The sequence below is a fragment of the Anas acuta genome, chromosome 14 (assembly GCF_963932015.1).
Source record: "Anas acuta chromosome 14, bAnaAcu1.1, whole genome shotgun sequence".
Taxonomy (NCBI): domain Eukaryota; kingdom Metazoa; phylum Chordata; class Aves; order Anseriformes; family Anatidae; genus Anas; species Anas acuta.
In genome coordinates, this window is record NC_088992.1 from 5,518,559 (window position 1) to 5,529,551 (window position 10,993).

At 51.8% G+C, this 10,993-nt stretch overlaps 1 protein-coding gene across 1 annotated transcript; it reads right to left on the reverse strand.

The window, feature by feature from the left end:
* Window positions 1–513: 513 nt before the first annotated feature.
* Window positions 514–5,507, reverse strand: LOC137864339 (leukotriene C4 synthase-like). The gene is given in 6 exon segments (XM_068698399.1): window positions 514–1,285; window positions 1,622–1,703; window positions 1,931–2,001; window positions 2,825–2,924; window positions 3,561–3,624; window positions 3,627–5,507. Coding segments are annotated over 6 exon segments (615 nt in total). The 5' UTR covers window positions 3,798–5,507; the 3' UTR covers window positions 514–1,158.
* Window positions 5,508–10,993: the final 5,486 nt, after the last annotated feature.

A 10,993-nucleotide genomic window follows, 5' to 3' on the forward strand; every position in this document is an offset into this window, starting at 1 on the left:
CAATGTGAAAAGTTCATCTCTTCCAGGAAAAGAAAAAAAACAGCTGATGTTCTTACAGTGTGAGATATGTCTGTCACTAGGGGAGGGAGGGGAGGAAGGCAGCCTTTAAAGCCTGGTTAAGCTGGCAGCACGCTATCGCAGTTGTTTTTGTTCCCTGATGAGAATTCCCCCTGTGACGAGGGCTCTGAGCACTTCTGGTGTTTTCTAAGCTGTGCTGCTAACATGGGGGACTGAGAGACAAAAGGCTCAGTGCTTCCATCACTGAGCTCCTGTGAAAACCCAGCCCTCCCCATCACAGGGGGCTGAGCCCAGGGGGAGACCCCAGCACCGGGTAAAGCACCCAGCAGGGCTGAGTATTCACTTCTGGGCGCCTCAGAGACAAATCCAGGGGCTCTGCACCACTGAAAACTGTCTTCTCACTACTGGCACCCCTCCTGCAGGGAAACTGAGGCAATAGCAACAAGCTCAAAACATTCGGCTTTTGTCCTGTGCCACCCACAGACCCACAAGGAGCACAGCACAGCAAGCTCAGCGCCTTTTTATTGGCAGTAGCTCCCGCGCACGTTGTTGCTCAGCGATTTTCAAAGTTACATGTGCAGTAGTGGTGAGTCCGCTCCCTCTCCCCCTGGCTCTGCTGCCTTGCAAGCTGCTCGGAGCAGACCATTGGCACATTTACGGCTGCTCCTCTTTATCCCTCACCCCTCGCCCTGCCCCGGCCCACAGATGGCTCCAGACAAATGCCTTTCCTAGGTGTGGAAAGCTGGCACTGACCCCGCAGCAGTGCCTGGGCTGGACGTACACACAGGGAGAATGGGAACGCCACGACATCTGCCCTGGCTGGGAAGCTGGGGCTGAGATGAGCTCACTTTTCTGTGTCCTGTTTTCCTAAAGTTCTCCTTTTTTCAGGGCGTTGTTTTTTCGGCATCAGTTATGACAGAGTTGCCAGATATTTGCAATTGACCCAAAGAGCACATGAGGAAAAATACCTCTGGAATAGCTCCGTGGTTCCTGCCAGCACAGGGCAGCAGGGAGGGAGGTGTTTAAAGCTCAGGTGAGGGCGGATTTGCCACCAAGGGCTGTACTCAGTGCAAGCCGTCTGCTATCACATCTAAGAAGCAGCAGGACACAGAGGTGAGGACACAGATGAGGGACGGGGCGTCACGCTGCCAGCAGCCGGAGGACGTTCAGCCCCGTGTAGTGAGAGAGGAAGAAATGCAGGAGGCCCAGGGCTGATGCTGCCACGAGGATCCAGAGAACCCCAGTGCTAAAGTAGATGGGGGCGAGCCTGGGAGGAACAAAGACCGAGCATCACTGCCCTCGTGTGGGATCGGCCCTGTTCCCAGAAGGGGTGGCAGAAAGGCAGCCCTGGATGCCCCCTGCCCCTGCTCCTGCCTGGAGGGAGCGTGCAAGCACATCCACCCACAGGGGTTCAGGCAGCCCCAGCCTCACCCCACACCCGTGTCTGGTGCCAGCCCCGTTCCCATGCCCACGCTGCGCCCAGAGCTGTGGCAGGGCTGACCTTGAAGCAGCCCCGGGGAGTGTTGAGCTCCCCCTCTTCCCCGAAGCACGCTGTGTTCCCCAGGGGTCCCTGCTTGCTGGAAGGCTGGCGGGAGGTGTTTACCTTTCCGAGGACGATGCCCTATATCCCACAAAGTAGCAGTAGCGGGAGTAGAGATAGAGCAGACCCAGGGCTGCAGCCAGACCTGCAGGTGAGAGAGATCACAGTGACCACCTCCAAAGGCTTTTTAGAGCTACTCTGGGCCCAGCAGATTGCCCAAAGGGGAGGGATAGAGGCCGTGTGTCCTCTGGCTCCACACTCCCAGCAGAGACAGAATTACTGCTTAATTAATTGTTCAGAAAGTGAGCAGGACCTGAGGGCTGAGCCAGCGCTGCTGACACAGCATCCAGGCAGGTAAGAGGCTATTCTCACCTTGATGGAAGAAGAGTCCAGCCTGCCACAGGAGTGCCACAAAGATGGGAAAATACTCAGAGGAGTTCACCCTAGAGGAAAAGAGGACAGTCATAAACATGGGAAAGGAGGAAGATCCTCATTTTTTGGTTTCCCTCACAGTTTCTAGATGCTATAGGCTTATGCTTCTTAGAGATTATGTCTCCATAAAAGCCACCAGGCTTGTGCCTTTCCCTGCAGTTCCTGTCCTACTTTTATTCACAAGAATTAAGCTGTGGGAGGATCTGGGTCTCCAGGCCAGTCACTGTTTGCAGGGAACTAAAAGATGCTCAGGTCTGACCATGCACAAAAAGGCTCTGGGGACAGTTGTCTCACCACCACAGCTTAAACCCTGCCGTGAAAGCACAGAAGCCACAACCAAGGTCTGTCCCAGCTGGCTGTGTGCATGTCCAGGACAACGTGCATTGTGTGCAGACAAGGCCATCACAGCACGGGAGCAGGAGGGAGCACTTGGCCGTTTGGACTGGCTGTATTTGGGCAATTCCCCTCGCAGCCCCCCTGAGAGCTCTCTGGGAGCTCGTATGTCCCAGTGAGGGGGTTCAGGGCAGTGGTGAAGCTGCCTCAGGCTTTGACTCTACTTGGTGACAAACAGACTAAGGCTCAGGCATCAGAAACTTTGCCTTTGCTTTACAGCACAAATTCCTCTGTGGTTTCTATCAGCAGTGGTTGTTGTGTTTAGGACTTATGAGCCAACAAAGTCCCGACACTGACTCTTATACCCCTTAACTGGACCCAGGGGAGATGGGTGCCAGATGCAGTGCTGCAGGGCATCCCGAGAACAGAAGGGCAAAGCAGGGGAAAGGCAGTGCTGCAGACCTGAGGTCTACAAAGCACCTTATTACAGGAGTTTCTTACTGTGCTCGAAAGATCCTCTCGAATTCAGGTGGTCCTGAGATATTTGGAGGAGAAATGCCAAACCTCCTCCTGGCATAGATCACCTGGAGGAGGAAGTAGGCTGCAGTAAAGGAGAGAAAAGTAGCACGGGTCAGTCATCTGAGTGTGCTCTGTGGCCAGGAGATTGTCAGAGATAGAGGAGAAAGTCCTGCAGCCTCCCCCTAACCTTGCAGCCCTGGAGAGCAAAGCCAGCTGAAAATCCCAGACACCTTTCAGACAAGAAAAAGGGAATGAGACAGGGCAACAGTGAAGCAAGGAGTGTGCAGTCATGTACAACCAGTGGCTATCTGGTTTCTCTCTGGCACGATTAACATATCATCTATTATCTGTACAAATAGTTGTGCAGTTCAGAACACATTGTTGCTGCCATTTTTTTTTCCCTAGACCTTTACTTTCCCCTTCTAAATAGCCGAGCAGGGAGGGAGCTGACACCACAGATAAGCCAGCCAGGTGCTGAAATAAATGGTCATGCAATGTGAAACAATGGTTGAAGGAGATTCTGTGTGCCCCTCTGTGTCCTGCTCTTCCCCCTCTCGGAGCTGCTGTGCTTTTTATGCTACGTTGTGCACCAAACTCTGAAAAGCAGCTGAGTGGCAGTGTGACAGCAGAAGCACAGCATGGAAGTGCAAGGAAATTGGTGGAGGCACAGTAGATTGGCCCAGCAGGTATTTGGGCACGGGTATACGATGCTCCCTACCTTGCTCCAGGACTCCCAGAACTGTCACGGCAGCCAGCAGATGGATCTGATCCAACATATTGATTCTTCCAGGCTGGAAAACCTGATTTCCTGAGCAGGAGCTCCTCTGACCGGGTTCAGTCCTTGCTGATGTGGTGGTCGGCGGTGGCGGCCGGCAGCATAGGCTGGCTCTAATCGAACAGGAGAGATCTGTAGGCAGTGCTTACAACCAGGAGCTCTCGGGTGGCCCGTTATCATATGCACAGTAGAAGTGTAAAGTGGTGGAGAAAGTTCTAACGGAGAATTTCCGTTCCCACCCTCCCTCTTCCAGGAATCTGAGATGAGGAAGTGAGAAATCCAGCAGAAAGCTTATGGGAGAGATAAGAGAGGGGAAGGGTGATGGTGGGGGGGGGGACGGGACAGATCCCAGCAGCCCAGCTGTTTCTTCTCCTGGTATATCTGGTTTCGAAGCTCTCCTAACGCAAGCCAAGGCGCATCCCTCCTGCTGATGCAGCACACGAAGCCCCCACCTGAGCTGACACGTTGGGAACCCCAGGCAGCAGCTCCCAGGCATGTGCCAGGTACAACTCATGGCACAGGTGTGGAGCCAGATAAAGCCCCCGCACCAAGAACCCGCTGCAGCTGCAGGACAGGACAAGAGCAAGCACAGGAGGCACAGGTCTGCCCTGCAGTGTTTTGCTGGATCTGCAGGTGAGACCTGCACTATGGTTTGACACGGGTTTCAGAGCTTGCCATCATGTTGGGAAGGTCGGGAGCGGGGCATTTAAGCCTCCTGCTCAGTTCTCAGCCAAAATCGCTCTCATGATCCACATCAGAGAGATCTGGGAGGGTAAAAACCTGCACAATCCATCAGGGTAGAGCAAGAGCCCGGTGTTTTCACATGTGTGTGCCTGGAGCAGCCCGCTCGGCCGGTTCCTGTCCATCAGCACTGCGCTGGCACAGCCGCGCTGCCCAGCCCTGGCTTTGTCTCCTTCCTCTCCGTCATTCACAGAATTTCCCTTTGGCTCAGGGAACTTAGGGTTAGGACAAAACGATCATTAAACTTCATTGTTACGGAAAACAAGATCAGACTTATGCAAGAGAACTACGTTGTAGTCCGGTGCCCTCGATGGACCTTCTAAGAAACAGCAAAGCGGGGCTGGCTTTTCGCCTCCCTCTAACAGCTAAAGACTCAAAGAGGCTACAACGTGCCCCAACTTATTTCTCCAAATACCTACGGCAGACACCACCATTTTTCAAGCATCGGCTGCAAGATTACTTCTTTCATATCAGGACCGATGCTTTTCCGCTCCAGCAACTGATTAGAAATACGAGGGCCATGGGTGTTTTGTTTCCTCCAGCTTGGCTGTCAGAAAAATGAAGAATTTTTCCATGTCAGCTCAGAAAGGGCAAAGGTCTCTCTGTGCTCAGTGCAGTTGGTTTTACCCTCAGTGCTTGGCTGATTATAGCCTGCTAGCAAAAGAAAACACGAAGCACAACAACCGAACAAAAAGCTCTGTGCGGACACCTTGGTCAGACGACAGCACAGTGTGACCCAAGTCAGATGTGTGTGAAGAAGCCTCGACCAGAAGAAGTTGTGAAGAACCATACAGAGCACTCCCGCTCCCCAGAGCATCATTAGAAACAAAATATTTCTAGTATCATCTAATACAATCTAAATATATCAAAGGCCAGTAGAAACATGAATGAAACAAGCAGAGAAGTCTCTCCCCTCCTCCCTCACACAGAAACATGACTTTTCAAGCTGCCTTTACCTCCCGCAGGCCATCCTATTTATCTCACCCCTCTCTGTCACCACCAGAACTCCCTGTATTTTCCATCCTCACTCCAGGCTCGCCAGGAGCCGGCACGAGCACCTTCCTCCTGCACTAAATGCCACCCTACAAGGTGACTGCAGGCTGCTGGCATGGCCACCACATCCCTGGGCTGCGTGGATCGAAAGGGGAAGGGGACGGGATGGGACGGGACGGGACGGGATGGGATGGGATGGGATGGGACGGGACGTCACCGCTGTCACCAGCTGCCTGTGATGCCACTGGAACGAGCATAATGCAAGACCTCACCCTCCGAGGCTGGTGATGCTGAATTTCCTCCTAATCAAAGACAAGTCCTGCAGTCCCAGGTCCGGGCTGGGTATGGATTTTTGGGGTGGGAGCTGAGGAAATGCTGCCCCTCTCTTCCCGGTCTCCCCTGGCTGCGCGCTGCTCCCCACTGCTCCCCAGGATGTGTGTACGTGAGCATGGTCCCAAGTCGTCGCACCTCCCCCTGAGTCATCGCTGGAGGCATTTCTCCAAGCCCACGCAAGCTGGTGTTGCTCTTGCCACCCCTTCGTGTAGCCCTTAATCCTTTCTGCCTCCTAATTACGACCGTAGGGCTGCACGGCGAGCTGTATTGCAATGCTGATCTGGATTAAAAGTAATCTTGGGAGGAAAAACAAGCAGCACAAAAGGCCTGGGGGAGCTCGCAGCAGCGGCACAGTGTGCAGTACCTCTTGCTCCCCGGCAGCAGGGGGGCAAGGAAAAGGCAGCCCGGAGCTCGGAGACGTTACACGCAGCAGAATCCCCTGGAAATGTGCTTGATGAGCCTGCAAGAGGCCAAGAGCTCTGTTGGCGGAAAAAAACCAAAAACAAAACCATTTTCCTTCCGAGCAACTTACCCTTCAGCTGTGAAGCACTGAGGCTCCTCGTCCTTCCAAACGCATCGTAAAAATATAGCAGAGTTTTCAAACCCCGCTGGCACTCGTGCTTCCTTTTGTTTCTAATGCTTCTGCGGCCACCGAGCACATCCAAACCTGGGACAGCGGAACTGCACGCGGGAGCAGTGAGTGTCTTTGCAGCAGCCACGCAGAAAAAGAGAATTTTGGGTTCAAAAGAATTAAAAGACAGAGAGACAAAAAAAAAAAAGTTAAAGAGGGGGGTAATTAAAAAAGGTGGATTTTTTTTAGTTCAAAAGAATTCAAAGCCATACAAAAATTGAAGATTTTTTTTTTTTTTTTTTTGATTCTAAAGAATCAGAGAAGAGCCCCGAGCACCTCGGGCTGCTCAGCTAACCCCTCCCTTGGGCTGGGACAGCGAAGGGGGCAAAAACGCCTTCCTGTGCTCCCGCGGCTGCGGGGAGCTTCCATTGTCTCAGATCAACATGTGTCAAGACTTCCTTTGAGTTCTTGGATTTTGCAGCTGCAAAAGGAAGGGCAGGCATGAAGAAAAACGTGGCAAGAAGACAGCAATTCATTATTTCATCACTTGTTAACAACCTCTGCCATTCCTAAGAAACAGGGACAGCTGCAGCTGATTTCTGCTCTGTGCTTCCAACCGGGGCTCCCGGGAAGGTGCAGGCTGGCTCCGACCTCCTGGGCATTTTGACGTGCATCCAGGGCCTGGCATTTCGCAATAACCTTGAAAACTTTGCAAGAAGTGGCAAGAAGAAGCTTCCTAAAATGCGGAGCTGTACAGAGGCTCCTCTTTTCACAGAGCGAGGCGGCAGACGGTTGGTTTTGCCAGTGACGTTCAGGCTGACATCCTGCAAAGTGTCGCTCGGTGTACGAACTGGGTAGATATTGGAGAAGCAGGTTAGCCCGTTGAGCTGGACTGATTTCGGCTGTAATTCCCGAGATTTCTGGGTCTGTGCCATATCAAAGAGGTCACACAAACGTTCTCAAGTAATCGGTTATCATAGAAGTTTTAAGGGCCAAATCTCCTATGGGCTGCTTCAACCTTTGGCCCTACTGGCAGTGGTTTTCATCTCAGCAGAGATAAAATGCTTCAGCAGCAACGGTGGGAAGCCTCCCTTTAAACCTTTGGGAAGCTATGTTAATAATAAAATAAATGTATGATTCTCGTTCAGTCAGGGATAATTTGGAGGCATTTTTTATAGCTTTCTTCTAAAGGAGGCTGGTGACCTTTATCTATGTGCGTATTAAATCTGTCTAGAGGGCATGTTGGGATAAAAGCAGTGCCAAGAAGCTACCCTTGCTTAGTCATCATCAAAAGCATCGATACATGCAAATAAGTAATAACTCCTCTTCTACGGCCAACATCTGTTAAAACTATTAAAACACGCAAGTTCAACCCCTCTCCTGTCCTGCCTTGTCTCATACTATTGTCACGTGGAGCAAGCAACTCCTTTCCGAGTATTTTGCCAATTTTCCTACTCCCTTTTCAGCAGAATGTCAGAAATAGCACATAAATAATAAAGAACAACACCAAAAAGGCAACCGTGCTTCTGGCCAGCGTGAGCAAGAATGAATTTCTGGCATGATAAGTGCATATGGCAGGAAGAGGGATGATTCTGCCTTGCGGAGGGACAAAACAAGCTTTTCAAGTATCTTTGGCAGCTCTGATGTTAACACACACACACTGTTATCCTATAATGATGCGGGGAAAAAAAATGACAAGGCTAAAGCCACATAAAAATGCATCAAAGGGCTCAAAGCAGCGGTGGAGGGTGGCTCGCCTTTCCTGGATTACAGGGGTGAAGAAGCAGAGCTCCCTCGCTGCCCTGTCCCGTTTGGGCCAGGAAGGGAGTGCTGGCAGCAGTGAGGGGCTGAGTGTGGGCAGCTCTCCGGGGGTGCTCTTTAGGAAGGAGCTGGTGTTCCTGATGGGTCTCCTGCAGAGGAGAGGCCCCGGGCTTGCCACAGGAGGGAAAGAGCCAGGGGAGTTTGCCCAGACTGGGGAGGTGCTGCTGGGATGCAGCCACCAGGAGGGCAGCGGTCACTGTGCCCTTACGGGGGCTTTTCACACCAAATCCTGTCCTGCAGGGGGAAGGAGGAGTTCCTGGGGGCAGTGGAGGCATGACGTGTGTGGGATGGATGGACGTTTCCCAGAAATAAAGGTGCTGCAGATGGCAGCAGGGCTCGGACCGTCGTCCTTTGAACTCTGCTGCCCTCATGCCCTGTTGAGATGCACTGAGCGATGTCCCCCGGGGGGACACCAGCCTGGGCTGCCCAAACTGCTGGGGCTGAGCAATGCGGCTGCCGTCCCTTCCCCACTCCCAAGGGAGGCTCTGGACACAGCCTCTGTCCATGAATGCCGCTGGCAGGGGACCAGGGAGCCGGCAGCAGTCAAACATCACGAGGGCAAGAGGCAGCCGGGAGGGGCTGAGGTTCTGGTCACCAGCTGTGACTTCTCCTTGCCTTTGTTCAGCTGAGCCTGGTGAGGAGGCCGAGGTGACCTTGCAAGGCTGGGCAGGGGCAATCCTGGGAGGTGCCAGAGACCAACCCGGGCATCGCTTTTCCTCCCAGTGCTGTCTGGTCTCACCTCCGAGCCACGTTGTCCTCTCCAGCTGTGGGGTGCTGGCTGTAAGCGAGGAGATCGTGCTCTTCCCGGAGGCCTTAGAAGCAGCTGACAAGCATGTCAGGCACAGGGAGCCTTCACAAAAGGCCAGAGGCTGTCCCCCAGCAGTGACCGATCACACATGGGGACAAAAGAATAGCTTTAAAAACAGCTGGGTTTATTTTTAGGGTGTGAAATGGCCGCACGATGCAATTGTGTAAAAGAACAGAACAACCAGAAGCAGCACTAAACACCAAATTTGCCTGCACACCCTTGCTTTTAACCACTGGGACGCTGAACGGCAGTGACAGTGGTGTTGCTGATGGCGATCCACCTTCCTGCACCCGTGTGGGATGGACGGATGGTATCTCACTGCTCTGATAAGAGGGCTCTGATAAGAGGGCAGTTCCTCGAGCTCCTGATCGCAGCTGCACCCCGCAGCTCCACTGGGGAAAAGGAAAGGGAAACAGCACGCAGTAATTTGAAGATTTCTTGTTGCTCTCACACAAGAAGCATCCCCCTGCTTCCAGTTCCCTGGCGTGGCGTGCACAGCCTTTGTCATGGCGCTGTGGGGCCTGGGCAGGCAGGGCAGTGGCAGAAGCAGAGTGCCCGGCCCTGTGCGCTCCTGGCCACCACCTCTGAGACCTCTGTGCTTTCTTCTGGGTCTGGCGTGGAGCTGAACGCACACAGGAGCTTGGACTTTTGTTCTGGAAAGTTCTGGCGTTACCGCTGCTCATCACAGTTTCACATCACAGCCTGATCCCGTAGAGCCTGCACAGACCCCAGCTGATGCCACGTCCCGTAAGGTTTAGTGATGACATGTAACAGCTTGCTTGCTTCATTCCCTGTCTTGATCTTCTTATCCTGAGTGCACCCCTTAAAGTTTTGGCTGTTGCTGTAGTTCTGCAAATACCAAAGAACAATTTGCCCTGCCCTCTGCGCAGGCAAAAAGTTTCCGGTACCCGTGTGACAGCTAAGCTCTTGGCAGCAGGAATCACAGCACTAGAAATTAAAAAGAAAAGTAGATTATACAAGAAAGGGATTTAAGGGAACTCAATCCCACATTCCTGAAATTGCCCAAGGGGAGCAATGGTTTCTTAGAATCTGTTTTAAAGATCTTCACTAAGTCACAAACCGTGGAAAAAGACTGAGCATTAACCTGTAGGACTGCTCATTATGCTCAGATGCTAACGTAATCCAATGCTATAAGGACATCGCCTGGGCAAAGGCGACCAAATAGGGTTTTAATTCACTGTCATCCCCAACCCAGTGATTTTTTTTCAGGCAGAGCTGTTATGAAGCAACCAGAGAGCTTCTGGGACTGGCTGCAGCCCACCACGTGGATGAAATCCCCCTTGAGCGCTGGAAGTGGGTGAGAGAATGAAGACTTCAGCGTGAGCCTCCACTTGGAGAAGCTGTAGGAGGTCAGGCTCTTGTCTGCTTTTTGGTGATCTGGGCCAGTAAATCACAGCGCACAAATCTGTTGGCCGTGGTTGGGCAGCTTTGCCTAAAATCAGCTTTGTTCCTCCCAAAATGGCTATCAATCAGTCAGAGTTGCCTTTCCACAGGGTAGAGCGTGGATGCCCACCTGCAAGGACACTTATTGCATGCTCGCTTTAAGGAGCAGTCGCCTGTCACATAAAGAAATGCCAACAGAGAACGCTGCAAGGAAAAGGCTTGTATTTAGTCTGGTGAATAACAGGATGGATGTCAACCCACCAGTAAGGTCCTTACAGAGTTATCCCTACTCTCCAAGGGGGTTTTGCTGGAAATTTTATTAGGACACTACTACTTTGTCTAATTTTTAACTTCTGTCAGAGAAGGAAGTGGCTCCTCAAGAATATAGAGTCCAGTCTGTTGGTACAGGACTTACCAGGGGACCACTGTTTGGGTTTTTACTAAAGCAAACAGGAAAATCCTCTCCTCTAATTTATATGAGGTTCAATGTCTACAACAGATTAACAGGGACAGCTGTTATCTGCAGAAAACTTATTTTTTTCTCCAGTGAAAACGAGTTCAAATTCCTCTCAAAGTCCTCTAATGATCAACCCTTTTAGTATTTAACATTTCATTTACTAGAGACCTTCTTAACTCTAAATACAGTGTTTCTTATTCATATATATACATATAGGTTTTTATTACCTATGTTTTTATTACATATAG